Raw genomic sequence first — 25490 nt, forward strand, 5'->3', positions numbered from 1 at the left:
GGGGGTGGTATGAGGGCCCTACGTCCACAGGTGGGGGTTGTGCTTGCAGCCCAACACCGTGCAGGACGTTTGGCATTTGCCAGAGAACACCAAGATTGGCAAATTCGCCACTGGCGCCCTGTGCTCTTCACAGATGAAAGCAGGTTCACACTGAGCACATGTGACAGTCTGGAGACGCCGTTGAGAACGTTCTGCTGCCTGCAACATCCTCCAGCATGAACGGTTTGGTGGTGGGTCAGTCATGGTGTGGGGTGGCATTTCTTTGGGGGGCCGCACAGCCCTCCATGTGCTCGCCAGAGGTAGCCTGACTGCCATTAGGTACCGAGATGAGATCCTCAGACCCCTTGTGAGACCATATGCTGGTGCAGTTGGCCCTGGGTTCCTCCTAATGCAAGACAATGCTAGACCTCATGTGGCTGGAGTGTGTCAGCAGTTCCTGCAAGAGGACGGCATTGATGCTATGGACTGGCCCGCCCGTTCCCCAGACCTGAATCCAATTGAGCACATCTGGGACATCATGTCTCGCTCCATCCACCAACGCCACGTTGCACCACAGACTGTCCAGGAGTTGGCGGATGCTTTAGTCCAGGTCTGGAAGGAGATCCCTCAGGCGAGCATCCGCCACCTCATCAGGAGCATGCCCAGGCGTTGTAGGGAGGTCATACAGGCACGTGGAGGCCACACACACTACTGAGCCTCATTTTGACTTGTTTTAAGGACATTACATCAAAGTTGGATCAGCCTGTGGTGTGGTTTTCCACTTTAATTTTGAGTGTGACTCCAAATCCAGACCTCCATGGGTTGATAAATTTGATTTCCATTGATAATTTGTGTGATTTTGCTGTCAGCACATTCAACTATGTAAAGAAAAAAGTATTTAATAAGAATATTTCATTCATTCAGATCTAGGATGTGTTATTTTAATGTTCCCTTTATTTTTTTGAGCAGTGTATGTATATGTGTATATATATATTTTTTTTTAAAGCTGTCTGTTTATGACAACATCAGATGTATTGAGATTTTAAAATGAAGACATACACATGGATATGACTTCGTATTGTAGTTTTATTATCTATGGTACATTAATTGTACAATCAATAAATATTGATCCCAGGCATGAAACATATTGGCATTATTGACAGGACAAATAATCTCCCAGATCATACATATCTGCACAACAGAGAACATTAATGTAGGGATGGACATGGACAAGGGCACTCATGCCTTCTTGGGCATGGCTGCATTGAGGAGTTCATACACGACAAATCCACTTCCTGTGAAGAGATAGGAAAGATTTTTCAAATAACAGGCAAAGCAAGAAATGTGTGTGAAAATGGCATTGGACTCCACTAGACATGACTCTAGTCAAGATTACTAGAGTCATGAGATTACTTGATCAACTGCCGTAAATATGCCATTAACACTTACAATCAAGGTGGGTTAAATCAGGGCTGTACAATTTCACATACCCAATTTCAGGTTAATGCACTTACCAAAGACTGTAAGGGCCATTGTTAGCCTGTACAGAATAGCATCCTTGGCTCCTCCCTTCAGATGGACTGGAATCCCGTTATTTGCCTGCACAAAGAGGAAATTATCATCCGGCATTCAGAAAACTGACAAGCCCTTTAGAGCAACATAAATGAACCAAAAGATAAATGATTCTGCCTGGGTACAGGTCTGTTGGTGGTGGCAGTGGTATTTTAAAAATGGCACCACCTGAATATGTTTGTTGATGCATTTCATTCATCAGCACAGCACTATAATTAGACCTGGCAAAGCCCCAAATATTCAGTGGGACATACAATGCCTTGCAAAAGTATTCATCCCCCTTGGCATTTTTACTATTTTGTTGCATTACAACTTGTAATTTAAATGGATTTTTATTTGGATTTCATGTAATGGACATACACAAAATAGTCCAAATTGGTGAAGTGAAATAAAAAAAATTACTTGTTTAAAAAAATTCTAGAAAATTAAAAACAGGAAAGTGGTGGGTGCATATGTATTCACCTTCGCTATGAAGCCCCTAAATAACATCTGGTGCAACCAATTACCTTCAGAAGTCACATAATTAATCAAATAGATTGCACACAGGTGGACTTTAAGTTTCACATCTGTCACATGATCTCAGTATATTACAGAACAACTGTTCTGAAAGGCCCCAGAGACTGCAACACTACTAAGCAAGCAGCACCATGAGGAGCAAGGAGCTCTCCAAACAGGTCAGGAACAAAGTTGTGAAGAAGTACAGATCAGGGTTGGGTTATAAAAAAATATCCAAAACTTTGAACATCCCACGGAGCACCATTAAATCCATTATTTTTAAAAATGGAAAGAATATGGTCTGGTCTGGTACAGGTCTGTTGGTGGTGGCAGTAAAATGTTGCCGGAAAAAAAGCAGCAGTTTTATGGGCGCCCAACTAATTGTGCTATTATGTGGGTTGTTTTTGCGTTTTTTGTAACTTATTTTGTACATAATGTTTCTGCAACCGTATCTTACGGCAAAAAAGAGCTTCTGGATATCAGGACAGAAGATCACTCACCTCGGATTAGATTTAGATTTTTTCTACAACAAGGAGGACGCACAAGACATTCTCCAAACACCCCACAGGGCCGACATCCCCGTTATTTGCAAGAGGAAGCGACGCAGATACAGAGGACAAAGAGCCGGATGCCTGGTCAGGACCGGGAGAAGGCGAGAGGGAAAGCTGCCGTTACCATCAATACTACTCGCAAACGTGCAATCAATGGACAATAAATTAGACGAGGTATGATCACGAATATCCTACCAACGGGACATCAAAAACTGTAATATCCTATGTTTCACGGAATCGCTGCTGAATGACGACATGGATATTCAACTAGCGGGATATACGCTGCACCGGCAAGATTGAACAGCACACTCCGGTAAGACGAGGGGGGGTGGTCTGTGCATATTTGTGAACAACAGCTGGTGCAAGAAATCGAAGGAAGTCTCTAGATTTTGCTCGCCTGAAGTAGAGCATATTGTGATAAATTGCAGGCCACTACTTGCCTTGAGTTTTCAGCTACACTTTTCGTGGCTGTTTAATTACCACCACAGACAGATGCTGGCACTAAGACCGCACTCAGTCAGCTGTATAAGGAAATAAGCAAACAGGAAATCACTCACCCAGAGGCAGCACTCCTAGTGGCTGGAGACTTTAATGCCAGGAACCTTAAAATCAGTTCTACCTAATTTCTATCAACATGTTAAATGTGCAACCAGAGGGAAAAACATTCTAGATCACCTGTACTCCACACACAGAGACGCGTACAAAGCTATCCCTCGCCATCCATTTGGTAAATCTGACCACAACTCTATCGTCCTGATTCCTGCTAACAAGCAAAAATTAAAGCAGGAAGCACCAGTGGCTCGGTATATAAAAAAGTGGTCAGATGAAGCAAATGCTAAACCACAGGACTGTGTTGCTATCACAGACTGGAACATGTTCCGGGATTCTTCCGATGGCATTGAGGAGTACACCACATCAGTCACTGGCTTTATCAATAAGTGCATTGAGGACGTCATCCCCACAGTGACTGTACGTACATACCCCAACCAGAAGTCATGGATTACAGGCAACATTCGCACTGAGCTAAAGGGTAGAGCTGCCGCTTTCAAGGTGCGGGACTCTAACCCGGAAGCTTACAAGAAATCCTGCTATGCCCTGCGACGAACCATCAAACAGGCAAAGCATCAATACAGGGCTAAGGTTGAATCATACTACACTGGCTCCGATGCTCAATGGATGTGGCAGGGCTTGCAAACTGTTACAGACTACAAAGGGGAGCACAGCCGCGAGCTGCCCAGTGACACGAGCCTACCAGATGAGCTAAATCGCTTCTATTCTCGCTCAGAGGCAAGCATGAGAGCATCAGCTGTTCCGGGCGACTGTGTGATCACATAGCTGACGTGAGTAAGACCTTTAAACAGGTCAACATACATAAGACTGCGGGGCCAGATGGATTACCAGGACGTGTACTGTGAGCATGTGCTGACCAACTGGCAGGTGTCTTCACTGACATTTTCAACATGTCCCTGATTGAGTCTAATACCAACATGTTTCAAGCAGACCACCATAGTCCCTGTGCCCAAGAACACAAAGGCAACCTGCCTAAATGACTACAACCCGTAGCACTCATGTCGGTAGCCATGAAGTGCTTTGAAAGGTTGACAATGGCTCACATCAACACCATTATCCCAGAAACCCTAGACCCACTCCAATTTGCATACCGCCCAAACAGATCCACAGATGATGCAATCTCAATTGCACTCCACACTGCCCTTTCTCACCTGGACAAAAGGAACACTTATGTGAGAATGCTATTCATCGACTACAGCTCAGCGTTCAACTCCATAGTACCCTCAATGCTCATCACTAAGCTAAGGATCCTGGGACTAAACACCTCCCTCTGCAACTTGATCCTGGACTTCCTGACAGGCTGCCCCCAGGTGGTGAGGGTAGGTAGCAACACATCTGCCACGCTGATCCTCAACCCTGGAGCTCCCCGGGGGTGCATGCTCAGTCCCCTCCTGTACTCCCTGTTCACCCACGACTGCATGGCCAGGTACGACTCCAACACCATCATTACGTTTGCAGACGACACATCATTGGTAGGCCTGATCACCGACAACAATGAGACAGCCTATAGGGAGGAGGTCAGAAACCTGGCGGGTGGTGCCAGAATAACAACCTATCCCTCAATGTAACCAAGACTAAGGAGAAGATTGTGGACTACAGGAAAAGGAGGACTGAGCACACCCCCATTCTCATCGACGGGGCTGTAGTGGAGCAGGTTGAGAGCTTCAAGTTCCTTGGCGTCCACAACAACAACAAAATAGAATGGTCCAAACATACCAAGACAGTTGTGAAGAGGGCACGACAAAGCCTATTCCCCCTCAGGAAACTAAAAAGATTTGGCATGGGTCCTGAGATCCTGAAAAGGTTCTACAGTTGCAACACCGAGAGCATCCTGGCTGATTGCATCACTGCCTGGTACGGCAATTGCTCGGCCTCTGACCACAAGGCACTACAGATGGTAGTGTGTATGGCCCAGTACATCACTGGGGCTAAGCTGCCTGCCATCCAGGACCTCTACACCAGGCGGTGTCAGAGGAAGGCCCTAAAAATTGTCAAAGACCCCAGCCACCCCAGTCATAGACTGTTCTCTCTACTACCGCATGGCAAGCAGTACCGGAGTGCCAAGTCTAGGACAAAAGGGCTTCTCAACAGTTTTTACCCACAAGCCATAAGACTCCTGAACAGGTAATCAAATGGCTACCTGGACTATTTGCATTGTGTGTCTCCCCTCCCCCAACCCCTTTTTACACCGCTGCTACTCTCTGTTTATCATATATGCATAGTCACTTTAACTATATATTCATGTACATACTACCTCAATTGGGCCGGCCAACCAGTGCTCCCGCACATTAGCTAAACAGGCTATCTGGACTGTGTCCCGCCACCCCCTCTTTTACGCTATTGCTACTCTCTGTTCATCATATGCATAGCCACTTTAACCATATCTACATACTACCTCAATCAGCCTGACTAACTGGTGCCTGTATGTAGCCTCGCTACTTTTTATAGCCTGTCTTTTTACTGTTGTTTTATTTCTTTGCTTACCTTTTGTTCACCTAATATCTTTTTTGCACTATTGGTTAGAGCCTGTAAGTAAGCACTTCACTAAGGACCTGTTGTATTCGGCGCACGTGACAAATAAACTTTGATTTGAGACCACAACAAACCTGCCAAGAGAGGGCCGCCCACCAAAACTCGGACCAGGCAAGGAGGGCATTAATCAAAGAGACCAAAGATAACCCTGAAGGAGTTGAAGCTCCATAGCGGAGATTGGAGTATCTGTCCATAGGACCACTTTAAGCCAAGCACTTCACAGAGCTGGGCTTTATGGAAGAATGGCCAGAAAAGTCCTTGCTTAAAGAAAAAAATAAGCAAACACGTTTGGTTTGCGCCAAAAGGAATGTGGGAGCCTCCCTAAACATATGGAAGGTCAGATGAGACTAAAATTGAGCTTTTTGGCCAGCAAGGAAAATGCTAAGTCTGCCGCAAACCCAACACCTCTCATCACCTTGAGAATACCATCCCCACAGTGAAGCATGATGGTGGCAACATCATGCTGTGGGGATGTTTTTCCATCAGCAGGGACTGGGATACTGGTCAGAATTGAAGAACTGATGGATGGTGCTAAATACAGGGAGATTCCTGAGGGAAACCTGTTTGTCTTCAAGAGATTTGAGACTGTGATGGAGGTTCACCCTCCAGCAGGATAATGACCCTAAGCATAGTGCTGAAGCAACACTCGAGTGGTTTAAGGGGAAACATTTAAATGTCTTGGAATGGCCCAGACCTCAATCCAATTGAAAATCTGTGGTCCGACTTAAAGATTACTGTACACCAAAAGGAACCCATCCACCTTGAAGGAGCTGGAGTAGTTTTGCCTTGAAGAATGGGCAAAAACCCCAGTGACTAGATGTGCCAAGCTTATAGAAGCATACCCCAAGAGACTTGCAGCTGTAATTGCTGCAAAAGGTGGCTCTACAAAGTATTAACAGTATTAATAGTTTAGTCTTATTTGTTGTTTGTTTCAGAAAAAATATTTTGCATCTTCAAAGTGGTAGGCATGTTGTGTAAAATAAATGATACAACCCCCCCAAAATTAATTTAAATTCCAGGTTGTAAAGCAAAAAAATAGGAAATATGCTAAGGGGGTGAAAGCCACTGTATATAACCCCAATTAAGACTAAAATGGGTTTTAGCTACTTCTTGGAGAGCAAGGTGCTGCTTGGGAGATGTTATAACTGAACCTAATACAAACGGAAACACATAGCATAAACATGTGCCCTTAAAAGGGTCAGGAATTTCTTAGGCTAAAATGCATTTCATCAACAAATTGCAGAGAAGCAGTCATTGCTTTAGTTCTATGATTTTTAAGGCAGAGTGAGTGCGGACACCATAGAGGTTAGACAAGAATCAGAAAAGCATTCAATATCATAAGTCTGATTTTGCATTGGCTGATGCCTGTTTACGTATCATACTGCATGCAAAAATGTGTTAGTCCAGCCCAAACTATGAGTGAACGTTATGAGCAACCACATACTTATCTTTCAGGCTACAAAAGGGGGAAACAAGATTCTGTTTCCAGAACCTGGGAATAAAGTGCCAACTTTAACCTTAGCATTACCGTACCAATACTGGTCAAACAAGACTCAAACACATATTGACTGTCAAATTAGGTAAATAAAACTAAACCAGGATAGAATTGTTAACTTCTGAAAACAGTATTTCAGCTTTGGGAGACAGGTGTTCAGTTCCACATTTCTACTGCTCTTCAGGGGAACTTTCGGCTGCATCGTCACCCGTTTGCCTCGACCCAGGCCTTACCTGGAACAGCTTCTGCTTCTCTTTGACCATGTTGTCCACCTGTCTGCGGGCACTACTGGAGATAGTCCGCCTGGACAGCTGCTGAAGACCCTGGAAAAAAACAGGTGATCAGGAAAAGATACAAATATTTGTCAATGATTACTGAAGTAATATGTGGACCAACTAGTGGCCTATAGCTACTTCTTCTGCTAGATACAGTAGATGAGCCCTGCTTAAATGATGTTATGTTGTTGTTATGGGTTCATTTGTATTTAAATTCCACTTATTTTGTTTCAAAACATTTCGAAACATTGGCCCCAATGTCACACAATGTCCCCATTACTTATAGAAAGACCCATTAACATTACGAATCAGGTAGAAAAAGCCAGTGAAATACTAGCTCAACAACTACATCGATAAGCCGCATCGCATACAATTGAACAAATAAATGACAGTAATGGTATGGCCACCTGTGACAATGAAATAAACCGAGTGTTTAAAAACATATTAATTTATATCAGAATCTATTGGAAACACTCCCTTAATTGAATCATTCTTAAAAAAAAAAAACTCATTACACACTCTTGATTCTCGAGAGACACTTGTCAAAGAGCTAAGTGCCAATAAAAAAAAGAAAAGCTATTAAATTAACGCAAACTAATAAGTCACCTGGACCTGACGGGTTCCCATCGGACTTATACAACAACAAAAAATGGTATTACCGCTTTGCAACGTTATGAAAATGTGGATTTGGCTGCAATTTCATTTCCTTTGGTAAAAGTATTGTATGCTTTACCATGTGCTTCAGTAAGAATGAATGGCCACCAATCACAATATTTCCTCACTAAAACGCGGAACTAGGCTAGTGTGCCCACTTTTGGGGCTCCTATTTGCCATTGCGATAGAACCTCTGGCCATCTCAATCCGGGCCAATGAAAATATTAGTGGAGTGAAAAGAGAGGACAAAACAGGCAGTGTATGTGCAGAAGACTTACTTTTATAAATTTCAGAACCGGATGCTTCCATTCCACTGGTCCTTAACATTTTTACTTAATCTCAGGATACAAACTAAATTAAAGCAAAAGTTAACTGAACCCAATTAAAGACTACTGTCTAATACTACTCTTAAAATGTCCCGTTTAAAATCGTTACAGATCATTTTAGATGCTTAGGAATTACTGTTAAGCCAACATCATACCTCAAGGAAAATCTCATGCGGCAATTGGAAATGACTAAGAAAGACCTGACACAATGGTCAACCCTACCAATATCAGTTATGGGTTGAATACATTTTATAAAAATCCAACTCGAATTCTTACATTCTCACAGTGTATCCCAATTGCTATACCCAAAACTATTTTTAAAGGTGCTGGAAACAATGAGCTCAGAGCTTATATGGAACAATAAAAAGCCACAAATCCGTAAAGCCATACTGCAAAAACCAAAAGAACTAGGGGGTTTGGGGCTCCTTAATTTTCAGAAATATTATGGGGCTGCAAACATTTGTAATATGTTTTGGATTCATCCTCATGACTAACTCCAGAGTGGGCAATCGTAGAATCCAAATCCTGTATGGCCACATCGTTAAGAGCTATCGTATGCTCTCCCCTTGCAACTGCCTTTGGAAAGAATTACCTGGTCAGACAAACTCTGAAGATATTGAATAACCTAACACGCTGACCTCACCGGCTGCGTTGCGTGGTATGGGCAGGCATAAGCTACGGACAACAAACACAACTGCATTTTAATCTATAGCAATTTGAATGCACAGAAATACCATGACGAGATCCTGAGGCCCATCTTTTTAAAGGTATATGTGACCAACAGATGCATATCTGTATTCCCAGTCGTGAAATCCATAGATTAGGGGCAAATTAATATTTCAATTGACTGATTTCCTCATATGATCTTTGAAATTGTTGCATGTTGCATTTAGATTTTTGTTCAGTTAGTTGGTTCAGAGTTCATTTTGATATTTCAGCCAGCGTGTCCTGATCGCATCTAGTGTGGATGGACAGAAATCACCAGCATGTAAGGCTGAATTTAGAGAGATTCTTCCCTACTCCCCTTGTTTTTGGTTTGGTTTGTAACCATCTATTTCCACCATCCCCTGCAGACAAAATTATATATGGAGACAAAATGGTGTGAAATTACTATGACCTCTACAAAGGTGTTACTTTTGCTCAGTGGTGGAAAAGGTACTTAATTCAATGTAATTGCTCAAATTTACTTAGACTTTTGATACTTAAGTAAAAGCATAAATAATTTCACCTTATATTTGCATAAGCAAACCACACGGCACCATTCATTTATATATATTTTTTTACGGATAGCCAGGGGCACACTCCAACACTCAGACATAATTTACAAACAAAGCATTTGTATTTAGTGAGTCCGAAGATCAGAGGCAGTAAGGGAGGACCAGGACTGTTGTCTTGATAAATGTGTGAGATAAAAACATATATATTTTTTAAAATCCCTCATCACGCTTGTAGGCGATGTCATGGCAACGTCGGCGAGCGAAACTCATGCGTATAAACACGTCATCCGGTCTAACGTTCGTCACGCCCCAAACCGCGCATATGCAGGCCGTCATATCAAACGCTCTACTTCGATGGTTGTTTTTGACGAGCTTGTCAGTTTTTCACTTTCAAAAAAAAAAAATAGTGTCCCAGTTCTGGTCTTTTGACCAATAAGAACAGTTCTGAAAAAGATCTGGTGTGGATGGGGACCGATTGGTGGAAGGTATATCAGAATTGGGGTACCGATGTATCTAACTATTTATGTGGATATTGCATACATAGTGATTGTACCTTTATGACCTTGTGATCAAATAAAACGTATTGTTAAAAAAAACAAGGAAATGTGACTATTCTCATGTGACTTTTAGTAGCCCATTATGCGACCTCTACACTTGCCCTCACTGTTTTTCACTTCTGTAAATACTTGTTCACTGTAGTTGAGATTAAGGGGCACGCTTTTACTATGTCGACCTGATTGATTTGCTACTAACGTTAGTAGCAAATCAAACTAACAATAAAATACGGTGTGTTTAGATCAGAAGTCTACCTTGATTTTATCAATACATTTTTAATTAACCGGTGAGAGCTAGCATTAGCAGACTAAGAATGCTAGCTAGTTAGCCAACTACCCTGATGTGGCTAGCTAGTTAATTGAGATGTCAGGTAATTGCAGTAACGTTAGCCATGAAAAGTTCGAACAAATAATATTGAACACTTACCATAAGTTGCTTGTACATTTTGGCAAACGTGTTTATTTCGAGGTGAGTGCGCAAGGACACTTCGAAAACCTAGCCACTGCTTCCGGTGATATCCCAAAATTCTTTGCGGCGAGAAAATTGCTACATTTCCGGTCTTGTTCACTGGCTGCTCATTGGTTGGTGTCCGAAGGCTGGACTCTGATCTTTATTCGATAGCACAAGGCTCGCAACCATTTTACATTTAGTGACAATGGGCGAACTCGTTTTGCATGGTCCGGTGCCCCGGGTAGCAGAGTTTGTATATTTAAGCCATCCATTGGTCCTGAAGTGAAATCTCCACCAATCGGTTCCCATCTATCAGATATCAATATCCATCATGTCCATCATGTGTCTGTGTGCATTTGTGTGTTCTACGTGTAGATGTAGAAAAGCCTGGCCCGACATTCAGTAGGCTGCTGGCTGGCAGTAACATCTAAAATGTGTAAATTGTGAGAGCAGCCCTGTGTGTGGGAAATTACACTTTGTTATAGGGCAAGACCAAGGACTGGACCTTACATTTAATTGCCTTTGAACACCATTGGTGAGGGAAACAAAAACGAAACAATAACATTTATTTTATTTTATTAACTTCTGTAATATCAGTAAAATTATCCAACACCATATTAAAGAATAAAAAAGGCAGAATTAGCTTTGAAAGAAATAACGACCAAATGAAAAATGTAGGAACTGCATAACAAAATGTGACACTTGTAAAATGCATAGCATTTGGTCAACATTGAAATGATACATTTGTTTTGAAATAGAGATTGATAGTCAAGCATCATCGTAGAGACAAAGTCAGTAGCATTGGTCCATAAAAACCTTCAAATAAAATTTGTAAAAATGTTTTTGATTATACATACAAACAAATTGGTGAGAGTCAATACAATCTGTATGTGAACATTTGGTCAAATCTATGACTGCTTTTATCCCTTAAAATGGTTGGCCCTCATTACGAACAAAGCAGAGCACCATGGCTATGAGCTTTTGTTCCCCATTTAAGCCTCAGATGTAAGTAAATGAAATACATTAGTACATTCACCAGCAGGACATATTACATAATATGAGTGTGGAACTTAGTTAAAAATATAAAACATCCTTCAGTATCGAGACATTTATGACAAGCATTGCTCAAATAATATACATGTTCTCCTTTGAGACAACATATGGACAAATAGAAATACAATGTACTTAAGGTACACAGGCAACAATTTCAGCAGTCATGTCATACAAAGACACAGTATCCTAAGCTCCCAGAGCCTTCTTGTGTCTCATCCCATTAGTTTACAGGGTGTCACTCACTCTACAACACACACCTTGAGCTTATTCAGGAGGGCACAACATTAGAAATATAATTCGTAGAACAGACTATAGTCTCAGAATCAGCAATTGTGTCAGTTCTACACAAAATATATCTATCAAACTTCTGAACAAACACCAGACTGCAGCCTTCAACTGGAGGTGGGGATGAGTAAGCTAACATTACAACACAAAACACAAACATTTGAACAAACAAAGACCAGTGCATCCAGGCTAAATCAGCAAGCAGAGCAGAGCAGGGCCAGACCAGTGGTGGCTAGACCCAGGCATGCAGAGGGAGGAGGAGGTACGGTCTACATACTAGGAAGACTTAGCTGGGAATGTCTGCACTGTGGTTACGGTTGCCATATTTGTGGTGGATGATGAGGAGGACGATGCCCAGGAAGAAGCAGACTGAGCCCACGGTGATGTAAGCGATGCCCAGGAAAGGGTTCTTGCCACCCATCCAGGAGATGGTGCTCAGGATCATACGCTTCCTGCCCTCGAAGCTCCGCACGGGATAATCTGAGTACATATGGTTAAAGGAAAGGAAATCTAGAATGATACAGATGGGTCAGTGAATGTTTTGGATCATGTGTAGAACTTGTGATCTATAAAAAAAAAAACTAGAGATCAACTATAGTGAACATTGTCAAAGATGGAGTTGGACATAGATATAATTACAATTGAGTAAACCTAAATGGAATAAGTGTATAACTGAACACAAACTCATGTCTCTATGCCTTCCATGTGCAATGTTCTCTCAATACAAACCTATATGCCTGCCATGAACCTCTTGTGATTTATTGCGATCGTTCTCAAAAGGATACTGTAGGTGACCTCCAGGATGTATTGTCCTAGGGGCAGAGTCGGGGTCATGTTGGGCTTCTTATGGATGATGCGGTACAGCTTGCGGAAGGTGGGCAGGGCAGCTGTCCTCATCCACACAATGAAATCCTCATTGATGAAGCCATTGTTGTCAGGGTCTGAAGGGTCCAGCTCATAGACAGATTTCCTCCAGTTGACAGGTTTGCTGGTACCTGAAGGAGGAAAAAGGCCCAGTTAGTCATGATAATTTGACTACTACTAGGCAGTTGTATCATTTTGCATGGTATGCAAATCACCTTGGAAAACTACAGTGAGGTTGTCGTTTCCACCGGGGTTCCTAAACTTCACATGCTTGTCTGTCCACCATGCAATACCCTTCTTCACCAGAGGAATCGCAGTTCTGGAGCCATTGGGGTCAATGTAATACAGCTCCAGAGTGTCTGATGAGAAAAACAGTACCACACGGCAATCAACAGCAAGGTCTCTTAAGTAGTAGACCAACAGTGATGTGCTACATGGTAAACTAAAGCAAAACCACTTCAACCTGAAAAAAATAAAATTTTAAAAAAGCAGACAAAACTCCATATACAAGGGTTGGCCCAAATTGGCAGACACGTATCTAAATAGCATTGTAAGTAAGTACAGGAAAATATGATAAGATTGTGGTTGAGCATTAGTGTGTATTATTTTTACTTGACTCCTGTACTGGAAATGGGACAACTATTTGCTAAGAGAAAATGTATCCCTCTGGTCTTACCATTGAAGAGGCTGTTGGCGATTGCACCACATGGAGCGATAGGCTTTTCGTCACTGGTGCGGTACGGCTCACATTCCTTGCTGGGGCTCTGTAAAGAGTGTCAAGAAGTTTCAGTGCAACTGCACGTTGTTGAAATCAAACAATTAACCATTACATTGAATGGATGTTGGCCTATGTTCTCTCTACTAAGTGCACCTGTAAACATACCTTCAGAGAAGCTTTGTCTCCATTCAACTGGCTGTCATCTCTGGACTTCACATAGCGTCTGTGATTCTGATAGAAGTTTGACAATCCGTAGTACATGAACACATTGCTCTAGAGGGGAAGAATTGCAGAATAAGGACCAATGAATTAGTTTAGTTATTCATCGGATGAGAGAGTAGGACTTCATAAGACAATGCAACAACATTGCAACCCTAAGATAAAAGAGCAGTGGGTTGGGTGAGTCTAAAGGAATTCCTGCAATCAATAACATCCTCCTATAAAAGCTGTGTTTGTGAAATAAACTTTCAACACAATGTTTTAAATAGTAATGAGCAATTCTGAGGAAAGAGCCTGACTAATACAAGGGAGAAAAAAACAAAACACCCATTTTAATTTATTGTGTTAAAAAAAACACTGCAAACTTTTTTCATTTTAGCGTTGGGGGAAAAAATAATAATAATCTGTTGCAGCTCAAGTCGACTACAACATCCACAATACAATGCTCCCTCTATGGGCTGGCTGGCTAGCAAGCAAACATAGCTACACACAATAATACCAAAGACAATATAAGCATGTAACGAAGCTAGTTAATGCAGTTTGTTTAGGTGATTTTTACAATGCTCTCACCCTGTTCAACCTGCAGACCGATGTGCCTAACAGAGGAGTGCATTCTGAGCGATTCTTGGACAAAGAGCACTCCCCTTTTAAAGAGTGAATAGGAGTCTATTGGGCACTAGCTAAAAAACTCAACATTAGCACAAATCTCATCAAGAAGAAGTACAACATTACAAATATTTCCCAAGATATGACATAATTAACTTGCCATCTGTAGTATCGTGACTTTTTTTTTTTTAAATACGCGAAAAATACACGTTTGACATACAGCGCCTCAGTATTCAGACCTCTTGACCTTCTCCACATTTTGTTAGGTTACAGCCTTATTTTACAATTATCCCCCCCCCCTCAATCTACACAACACCCCATAACGATAAAGCAAAAACAGGTTAAGAAATGTGTGCATATATATATATATTTTTTTTTTTAACGAAACATTACATTTACATAAAATTTCAGACCCTTTAATCAGTACTTTGTTGAACCACCTTCTTGGGTATGACCCTACAAGCTTGGCACACCTGTACTTGGAGAGTTTCTCCTTCTCCTCTCAAGCTCCACCAAGTTGGATGGGGAGCATAGCTGCACAGCTATTTTCCAGGTTGGGTGGTTCAAAACTTCTTCCATTTAAGAATGATAGAGGCTATTGTGTTCTTGGGGACTTTCAATGCTGCGTACTGTTGTGGAAATAATCAGAATTTGTTGGTAACATAGGTAAGATGTTTTATATTCATCATATGTTTATAAGTTACTTCTCATCAGAATGGTATTTTTGTATAATACTGTGGCGAGGTTGCAGTATCTGTTCTATGTCAAGACTAAGTTGCATGGGCCACAGAGAGGGGAGAGGTCAAAGTGTCATCATGTGTAAACATATCTTTTGCTCCACAATGTCTGTGCCAGTCAGTGTGTCTCTGTGATCTTGTCCAGGATTGGTTGTATCTAAATGACAATTTGATATATGCCTGTTGATATGGAGGATTGGTTTATGGTTCTGGGGTTTGAGAAAGGAGACAAAGCTGAACGATGAATTATGCCGATGCTGTCTTATCCTGTGTGTGTCTTTGCTATAAAGGACCTCATTTGAATTGTGGAAGGGGCTCAGAGAATTCACTGAGAGACACTGAATTACCTGAGAGTCACAGGATTGTGATAGAGCTCATATAATTAAAGATGGACTTTGATAACTAACTCTGACTTGCGTGTGTGGTTTGCTCCCATGATTTGGTAAATAGAGGAAATTTCCACGACAGTACATTTTTTGGTACCTTTCCCCAGAACTGTTCCTCAACAAAATCCTGTCTGAGCTCTACGGACAAATCCTTAGACCTCATGGCTTGGTTTTTGCTCTGACATGCACTGTCAACTGTGAGACCTTATATAGACCGGTGTGCCTTTCCAAATCATGTCCAATCAATTGAATTTATCACAGGTGAACGCCAATGAAGTTCTAGAAATGTTTCAAGGATGATCAATGGAACACAGGATGCACCTGAGCTCAATTTCAAGTCTCATAGCAAAGGGTCTGAATACTTTTGTAAATAAGACATCTGTTTTTTTATTTTTAATAGATTTGCAAACATTTCTAAAAACCTTTTTCCGTTTCGTCATTATGGGGTACTGTGTGTACCACTGTAGATCGCTGATCATTTTTTTGTTATTTAATTTAGGTTAAGGCTGTAACATAACAAAACGTGGATAAAGTCAAGGGGTCTGAATACTTCCCTAAGGCACTTTGTGAAGGGATTGCGTGACGATTATCTTAGCAACCATGTGATGCATAATGACAACATGAACGCGACTGGTTAACAGTGCTGGGTGGGGCGTTATATGTTCATTCATTGGATTCCTTCATTATCTCCTTTCAATAATATCTTTGGCAATGGCACCATGCAATTCACCCTGGACTAAAGAGGCAGATGATAGGAAAAATGTGCTAGACACTCTGTTAAATGACCCATTTTTCAAGGTAGGAAAAAATTGCAAAAAATATGATCAATAGGCTCATTCAAGAGAAAACATCCTCCCGAGTTATGACATCAGGAAGTATTAAAATCTGACATGTATTATACACATTTTTGTGATCTAAAATTCCTATTCCTTTTAACTTCCAGTGTAGTGAGTAACTTTATCACGGTGCTACGTCATACCGGGCAGTTTTCTGCCTGCTTGAACGCCAATAACTCAGACACACATGAAATGACCCAGGGAATCGACAGAATATTGCTGAGAGATGCACAAAAACAATATAACATTCAAATGGGTGAACCTTTCAAGTATTTCTAAACCGAGCCGATAAAGAGTAACTAAATGGACAATAAATGTTAGTTGCCCAGTCTGTGTTAGAGATGTCAACGATGATGAGTATGGAATCCCTGATTCAAACTCCCATTAGACAGCTCTGCAAGCATTATAAATGTGAAAATGCATTCGTTACTCAAATATGGCGTTTCACTGAGCAACCATCTTAAATTTACTCCCATTACACCCGGTATGTACATCCCAAAAAGGTCTAAATTTAAAAAAATTACAACCAACTGAGAAAATGCATCTTCGGCACCTCCAATGTACTGAGCGGTTGTAGACTTCGACCTGTACGTGGAAGTAATGAGTGGTTTAAAATTAGAGATACAAAATAGGATTTTTTCCAGTTGACTGTACATTGTTATGTCTCTTTTTTGGAAGTCCCCATACTGGCTGTAACGGGAGTAAATTTAAATAGTTTCTCAGCTATCCATATTTAGTGAGTAATGGGCATATTTTGACAATGTTTGGAGAGCTGTCGAATGAGAGTTTAAGGTGGAGCTTCCTGGGTGTTAAAGGCCCAATGCAGCAGTTTTTTTTAATCTCAATATCAAATCATTTCTGGGAAACAATTAAGTGCATTACTGTGATTGTTTTGAATTAAAAACGGTCAAAAATACATTCTTAGCAAAGAGCAATTTCTCAAGCAATACTTTTTCTAGGACTGTCTGGGAGTGGTCTGACTGGGGAGTGGAAATAACTAGTTCTCAGTTTGGCAGGTTTAGAACTCTCTCTTATTGGAACATTAACTATTTATAATTTGTATTTGTTGTTTACACTGTTTGAAATGGTCAGAAAAAAGATTAAAATCACACATACTGTAATAAGCACGCAGAGCTTGCTGCTCCTTCCCTCCATGTCATTATCATCATTAGTAGGCAAACATCCATTAATACAATTCAAGTCTCTAAAAATAGAAATCAACTTGGCAAGAGTCCATTGTCCTGCTAATAGCCCATCATGGGTGGAGGGGCTTCTTTTGTATTCCAATGTATTCAATGAACGTATTAATTAGTCTTTTACCATTCTCAGAGTGGAAACGTTGATAGAGATCACAACCTGCTACACTTATGAAAAACAAGTGTTTGAAAACATACAGTTGAAGTCAGACATTTACATACACTTAGGTTGGAGTCATTAAAACTGTTTTTCAACCACTCCATACATTTCTTGTTAACAAACTATAGTTTTGGCAAGTCGGTTAGGACATCTACTTTGTGCATAACACAAGTCATTTTTCCAGCAATTGTTTTCAGACAGATTATTCCACTTACAATGAATTGTATCACAATTCCAGTGGGTCAGAAGTTTACATACACTAAGTTGACTGTGCCTTAAACAGCTTGAAAAATTCCAGAAAATGATGTCATGGCTTTAGAAACTTCTGATAGGCTAATTGACATAATTTGAGTCAATTGGAGGTGTACCTGTAGATGTATTTCAAGGCCTACCTTCAAACTCAGTGCCTCTTTGCTTGACATCATGGGAAAATCAAAAGAAAATCAGCCAAGACCTATCTGGTTCATCCTTGCGAGCAATTTTCAAACGCCTGAAGGTACCACGTTCATTTGTACAAACAATAGTATGCAAGTATAAACACCATGGGCCCACGCAGCCGTCGTACCACTCAGGAGACAAATTCTGTCTCCTAGAGATGAACATACTTTGGTGCAAATCAATCCCAGAACAACAGCAAAGGACCTTGTGAAGATGCTGGAGAAAACAGGCACAAAAGTATCTAAATCCACAGTAAAACGTGTCTTATATCGACATACCCTGAAAGGCCGCTCAGCAAGGAAAAAAACCACTGCTCCAAAAGCACCATTAAAAAGCCAGACTACGGTTTGCAACTGCACATGGGGACAAAGATTGTACTTTTTGGAGAAATATCCTCTGGTCTGATGAAACACAAATAGAACTGTTTGGCCATAATGACCATCGTTATGTTCGGAGAGAAAAGGGGAGGCTTGCAAGCTGAAGAACACCATCTCAACTGTGAAGCACAGGGGGGGGTCACAGCATCATGTTGTGGGGGTGCTTTGCTGCAGGAGGGACTGGTGCACTTCACAAAATAGATGGCATCACGAGGAAAGACAATTATGTGGATATATTGAAGCAACATCTCAAGACATCAGTCAGGAAATTAAAGCTTGGTCGCAAATGTGTCTTCCAAATGGACAATGACCCCAAGCATACTTCAAAGTTGTGGCAAAATGGTTTAAGGACAACAAAGTCAAGGTATTGGAGTGGCCATCACAAAGCCCTGACCTCAATCCTATAGAACATTTGTGAGCAGAACTGAAAAAGCTTGTGCGAGCAAGGAGGCCTACAAACCTGACTCAATTACACCAGCTCTGTCAGGAGGACTGGGTCAAAATTCACCCAACTTATTGTGGGAAGCTTGTGGAAGGCTACCAGAAACGTTTGACCCAAGTTAAACAATTTAAAGGCAATACGACCAAATACTAGTTGAGTGTATTTAAAACTTCTGACCCACTGGGAATGTGATGAAAGAAATAAAAGCTGAAATAAATCACACCACTATAATTCTGACATTTCACTTCTTAAAATAAAGTGGTGAACCTAACTGACCTAAGACAGGGCATTTTTACTAGGATTAAGTGTCAGGAATTGTGAAGAACTGAGTTTAAAAGAGAATCAAAGAGATCTTCTGTTGAATCTGACAATTAATCTTAATGGTTGTACAGTCGTCTCAAATAAAACTGTGAAGGACCTCGGCATTACTCTGGACCCTGATCTCTCTTTTGAAGAACATATCAAGACCATTTCAAGGACAGCTTTTTTCCATCTACGTAACATTGCAAAAATCAGAAACTTTCTGTCCAAAAATGATGCAGAAAAATGAATCCATGCTTTTGTCACTTCTAGGTTAGACTACTGCAATGCTCTACTTTCCGGCTACCCGGATAAAGCACTAAATAAACTTCAGTTGGTGGTAAATACGGCTGCTAGAATCCTGACTAGAACCAAAAAATTTGATCATATTACTCCAGTGCTAGCCTCTCTACACTGGATTCCTGTCAAAGCAAGGGCTGATTTCAAGGTTTTACTACTAACCTACAAAGCATTACATGGGCTTGCTCCAACCGATCTCTCTGATTTGGTCCTGCCGTACATACCTACACGTACGCTACGGTCACAAGACGCAGGCCTCCTAATTGTCCCTAGAATTTCTAAGCAAACAGCTGGAGGCAGGGCTTTCTCCTATAGAGCTCCATTTTTATGGAACGGTCTGCCTACCCATGTCAGAGACGCAAACTCGGTCTCAACCTTTAAGTCTTTACTGAAGACTCATCTCTTCAGTGGGTCATATGATTGAGTGTAGTCTGGCCCAGGAGTGGGAAGGTGAACGGAAAGGCTCTGGAGCAACGAATCACTCTTGCCGTCTCTGCCTGGCCGGTTCCCCTCTTCCCACTGGGATTCTCTGCCTCTAACCCTATTACAGGGGCTGAGTCACTGGCTTACTGGGGCTCTCTCATGCCGTCCCTGGAAGGGGTGCGTCACCTGAGTGGGTTGATTCACTGATGTGGTCATCCTGTCTGGGTTGGCGCCCCCCCTTGGGTTGTGCCATGGCGGAGATCTTTGTGGGCTATACTCGGCCCTGTCTCAGGATGGTAAGTTGGTGGTTGAAGATATCCCTCTAGTGGTGTGTGGGGGCTGTGCTTTGGCAAAGTGGGTGGGATTATATCCTTCCTGTTTGGCCCTGTCCGGGGTGTCCTCGGATGGGTCCACAGTGTCTCCTGACCCCTCCTGTCTCAGCCTCCAGTATTTATGCTGCAGTAGTTTATGTGTTGGGGGGCTAGGGTCAGTTTGTTATATCTGGAGTACTTCTCCTGTCCTATTCGGTGTCCTGTGTGAATCTAAGTGTGCGTTCTCTAATTCTCTCCTTCTCTCTCTCGGAGGACCTGAGCCCTAGGACCATGCCCCAGGATTACCTGACATGATGACTCCTTGCTGTCCCCAGTGTACCTGGCCGTGCTGCTGCTCCAGTTTCAACTGTTCTGCCTTATTATTATTCGAACATGCTGATCATTTATGAACATTTGAACATCTTGGCCATGTTCTGTTATAATCTCCACCCGGCACAGCCAGAAGAGGACTGGCCACCCCACATAGCCTGGTTCCTCTCTAGGTTTCTTCCTAGGTTTTGGCCTTTCTAGGGAGTTTTTCCTAGCCACCGTGCTTCTACACCTGCATTGCTTGCTGTTTGGGGTTTTAGGCTGGGTTTCTGTACAGCACTTTGATATATCAGCTGATGTACGAAGGGCTATATAAATAAATTTGATTTGATTTGATTTGATTGAAATGTATTTGGCTAAGGTGTATGTAAACTTCCAACTTCAATACATTTGATGTATTTTTTCATTAGGGCAAAGCAGGCCTGTGATATTGATACATTTCCAACTTTAGTCTTGTATCAGCTGAACTGTTGTGTCCACATTTGGTCTGATAATTGCCCCATAATCTCCAGAGTTCTCTTCAATTGCTACTTCTATATCGCTCTCTCTAAATAATTAAATTAGTTCAAGCATTTTACTTAACATTAAAAATAAATGAAGGGGGCCCTTGAATAATTAAACAATAAATGAACCGCAACATGTGAGTGTTCTGTTCATACTGTATTTCACAACCTCTGCGGGTGTTTGGAGTTGCTGCCTATACTGTACGCAATTGAGCAAAGTAGGCTTACTCCTTATTTATTTAGGCTACATTATTCCACAGCCTAATTGTAGCCTAACCAATATCCTAAAAGGAAATTCAGTGAAAAGAAAAATCTGACATTGACGTCAAGGGTTGATGGCTTCTTTTCGATCGACCAAGGTTTTTTTTTGGTCGGGGACAGCCCTAAACTCATCTCAAAAGCCTCGCTTGAATGCAGCGTATGCGCAAATTTGTACGGAATGTGGTTCGTCAACAGTATTTGCTATTAAAACAAATATAAAATGTATTAAAAAAATACAAATGGTAGCCCTGTATAGGCTACTTGATCAGCCCGCAAATTAAAGATAAACCAACTGCTATTGAAATGCTGCACGTATCATTCACTTTCCTGTCAGATCTTGACCCATGGCAGGATGGGTCAAGAATATATATTTAGTTTTCCCCTTCCGGGCCAGTAGCTTTCAGTTGGCACTGGCCCAGTGTGCCACTGGCAAATATACCTGAATATCGAACCCTGCTGTGTAAGGTCCATGTAAGGCCTATACGTCTACCACTTTGTGTAGTCGTTAGCAATGCTAATGATGGCCTTAGCATTTTCAGGTAGATGGAAAGGCAATTAAAAGTAGATTTGCCTACCTGGCAGAATCATGATTATTTGCAGCAATCCAGTAGCCATTTGTTTTGAGAACATCATCACTAGTGCACTGTGTGGCTGGTACACACCTGAATTAAAGGATAACTATACAAAAAAAAACTACATCTCAGATTCTCTCAAAAATGGTTCCCTGATGTGGTTTATGCATTGTTGTGGACTGGGGGAAATCAGTTTGAGTCTGTAATACCAGCATGTTTCAAGCAGACCACCATAGTCCCTGTGCCCAAAAACACTAACACAACCTGCCTAAATGACTACAAACCCATAGCACTAAAGTCCGCAGCCATGAAGTGCTTTGAAAGTCTGGTAATGGCTCACATTAACACCATTACCCCAGAAACCCTAGACTCACTCCAATTTGCATACCGCCCAAACAGATCCAGATGATGCAATCTATTGCATCCACACTGCCCTTTTCCACCTGGACAAAAGGAAGACCTACGTGAGAATGCTATTCATTGACTACAGCTCAGTGTTCAACACCATAGGACCCTCAAAGCTCATCACTAAGCTAAGGATCCTGGGACTAAACACCTCCCTCTGCAACAGGATCCTAGACTTCCTGACGGGCCGACCCCAGGTGGTGAGGGTAGGGAGCAAAACATCTGCCACTCTGATCCTCATCACTGTAGCCCCTCAGGGGTGCGTGCTCATTCCCCTCCTGTACTCCCTGTTAACCCACAACTGCGTGGTCAGGCACAACTCCAACACCATCATTAAGTTTGCAAAAGACACAACAGTGGTAGGCCTGACCAGCGACAAGACAGCCTATAGAATGTTCTCTCTACTACCGCATGGCAAGCGGTACTGGAGCGCCAAGTCTAGGACCAAAAGTCTGACAGTTTTTACCCCTAAAACATAAGACTCCTGAACAAGTAATCAAATGGCTGCCTGGAATATTTGCATTGTCCCGCCCCCCTCTTTTACACTACAGCTACTCTCTGTCTATCATATATGCAGTCACTTTAACCATACCTACATGTACATACTACCTAAATTAGCCCGACTAACCGGTGCCTGTATATAACCTTGCTACTGTTATTTTTCACTGTCTTTTTGCTGTCGTTTTTATTTCTTTACTTATCTATTGTTCACCTAATACCATTTCTTACTTAAAAATCACACTGTTGGTTAGGGCCTGTAAGTAAGCATTTCACTGTAAGGTCTACACCAGTTGTATTCAGTGCATGTGACAAATAAACGTTGATTTGCTCTGCAAACACTAACATCGATTATTGAATGATTAGCCTACACTTAACTGTGATTATACAGTAGTTTGGGGACCATAAAGGTTGCAGGTTCTGCTCAGCTTACCTCAAATGGTTGATCCAGAGAGAAGGGAACAGAGCAGGTGCATGGCTTTGTGCTGTTCCAGCTGTAGCTTTGAGAGCAGTTATAGCACGGACTTGACATGTCACCACCAGTGTAATCGATCTGTAAAGTCAAATTATCAATGACACTTATGTGTATATAAATAAGTGTTATACACTAAATACAGACAAGAACTGAAAGATAGCTAGCCAAACAGAGCTAACACACACATACATACATACATACATACATACATACATACATACATACATACATACATACATACATACATACATACATACATACATACATACATACATACATACATACATACATAATCAATTGGCTACTTCCTGTTGTGTTGGCTTGCTAGTTGGTTAACGTTACCTCTAACTCTTTGATGTTGTTTGATGTCACGAATAGGCCAATGCCGATTGGGATAAAGATGAGACCAATGACAAAGAAAGCAGGAAGAACAGTGCCGGCTGTCAAAATAGGTTGCCAAGCGGGCAGTCTTTGTTGTTTGAACGCAGTGTTGTCCGGCTTTTTATTTTTGACAGTTCCTGCTCCTCCATGGCCAATAGCAGCAGGCTGGTGCCCGTCCTCTTCCTTAGCGTTGTAGTTAGACGCCATCATGGCTGCAGTTCTCGTCGAGCAAAATAATCCACACTGTCAACAATAGTGACAGCTGGCTATGTCGCGAGAAAGCGGATTGATTGATTCCCTTAGAAACGAAAGTTATCTTCTCTATAATGTTACGTAACATTAAATGTAATCACTTAAAACATACACACATTTTGGATCCGCTTTGGAGAGGATTTCGATCTACTGCGAAAGTAGGCAGCTAAGGATTAGATGGAATCAGGAAGCTCCTAAACCAATGGTGTTGCACGTGATCAGTTGAGTAGCACGTCCCTTTTATGCTAAAATATTTTTAAAAAGACACTCACTAGCCAATGAGGCCAAATAAATTCATCAGAAAAAATGTTTTCCCCGTGTAAGGCAGAGGTTCGAAACTGTGAAGTCATTCGAACAGAACATGTTCAAGGATTGTATAAATCCTATACAACAGTGTAATCAATCATTTTGAATTGATCACTTCATTGTGTCTCTCAGTGTCTCTCCGTGTTGTCATCATATCATATGAACTGTCCCTCGCCATCTTTGGAGGATACATGCACTCAAAGACTTGGCCTCTATTGGTTTACCTAACTAAAGCTAGGCTACTCATGATGATGTATACATTACTATTGTTATGATTATCCTCATATGATTTCAGTGATGCAGTACATGCAGGGGCTGACTGGGACCAGAAATCGCCTCTGGCATATCTAACAAACAAAAATTCCCTTGAGGCCCATTTTATTCCTTGAAGCCCCCATTATTATCCAGATAATTATCATTTTGCAAAAAATAAACAAATTAGACAGGCCGGCCCACTTGGCAAAAAAATTGACCAGCCAAGATGGTCAGTCTGCCTCCGAATTACATGTAATCTCAATTAAATGTATATGATGTGCATATACTTGTAGCCTAATCAGACTTCCCTGAAGTCCATCTGGGAGAAATTACAATATTATATTCTATTTTATTACCTTCCATTCTATTTACCCATGTTCACTGATTGTAATTTGTGAAGTAAAGTGGCCTAATATGATTGTGGCATTATATGGAACCCACGGTACTGTTAAATACTTGATTCTGATTGGCTTAAAAGGCATTTTAGAGTTTAAATTATAAATAAGGGTTTGCTTTGATATCATCAGTATGATTCACTTTACAGAGTGTCTGAGGTAAATGGCCCTGTGCTTTTATCTGCCCAACGGTATCTTCATTCAGGATTGGACAGGCCTTTTGTATAAGCGTGTGCAAGGTAGGCATATGGGTTAAGCTATAATTACTACTTTTAATGTTTTAGTTCAAAAGGCTCAGTCAAAACAACAAACTTTTGCTTGAGTTACTTGAGTTGAACATAATTGCAACTTTACATGCCGACCTGGACAGGTACATTGGACAGGTACACTTACCCAGACACTGACTCATGCATTATACATAGCCTAATGATATCTATGCCTATTACTGGCTCATTCTAAAATAGCCCAGGGTATCATAGTCCAAAATCAGCTTTGACCATTGGAATGATCATTGACTGAACATGACAAATTACCA

The 25490-nt window shown here is 41.5% G+C and overlaps 2 protein-coding genes across 2 annotated transcripts; both read right to left on the reverse strand.

Moving 5' to 3' along the window:
* Positions 1-1047: 1047 nt before the first annotated feature.
* On the reverse strand, positions 1048-10799 carry LOC112256558 (cytochrome c oxidase subunit 7A2, mitochondrial). The gene is made up of 4 exons (XM_024429878.2): positions 10648-10799; positions 7428-7517; positions 1494-1578; positions 1048-1274 (listed from the first exon to the last, which is right to left on the reverse strand). Exons 1-4 carry the CDS (start codon positions 10663-10665, stop codon positions 1219-1221), a joined length of 249 nt encoding a protein of 82 aa, XP_024285646.1. The 5' UTR covers positions 10666-10799; the 3' UTR covers positions 1048-1218.
* A 431-nt stretch (positions 10800-11230) lies between these two features.
* LOC112256556 (cell cycle control protein 50A) lies at positions 11231-24202 on the reverse strand. The gene is made up of 7 exons (XM_024429877.2): positions 23709-24202; positions 23325-23444; positions 13757-13864; positions 13550-13637; positions 13089-13232; positions 12795-13004; positions 11231-12489 (listed from the first exon to the last, which is right to left on the reverse strand). Exons 1-7 carry the CDS (start codon positions 23955-23957, stop codon positions 12296-12298), a joined length of 1113 nt encoding a protein of 370 aa, XP_024285645.1. The 5' UTR covers positions 23958-24202; the 3' UTR covers positions 11231-12295.
* Between the last annotated feature and the right edge of the window lie 1288 nt (positions 24203-25490).

Source organism: Oncorhynchus tshawytscha, linkage group LG08 (assembly GCF_018296145.1).
Source record: "Oncorhynchus tshawytscha isolate Ot180627B linkage group LG08, Otsh_v2.0, whole genome shotgun sequence".
Lineage (NCBI taxonomy): Eukaryota > Metazoa > Chordata > Actinopteri > Salmoniformes > Salmonidae > Oncorhynchus > Oncorhynchus tshawytscha.

Coding starts and splice junctions, on each gene's coding strand:
- LOC112256558 (XM_024429878.2), bottom strand. Junction 1,579..7,427: donor AGAAGCAGAAGCTGTTCCAG/GTAAGGCCTGGG, acceptor CTCTTTGTGCAG/GCAAATAACGGGATTCCAGT. Junction 1,275..1,493: donor AATGGCCCTTACAGTCTTTG/GTAAGTGCATTA, acceptor ATCTCTTCACAG/GAAGTGGATTTGTCGTGTAT.
- LOC112256556 (XM_024429877.2), bottom strand. CDS start 23,957: ATGATGGCGTCTAACTACAACGCTAAGGAAGAGGACGGGCACCAGCCT. Junction 13,638..13,756: donor GAGACAAAGCTTCTCTGAAG/GTATGTTTACAG, acceptor CACTCTTTACAG/AGCCCCAGCAAGGAATGTGA. Junction 12,490..12,794: donor CATCCTGGAGGTCACCTACA/GTATCCTTTTGA, acceptor ATATGTACTCAG/ATTATCCCGTGCGGAGCTTC.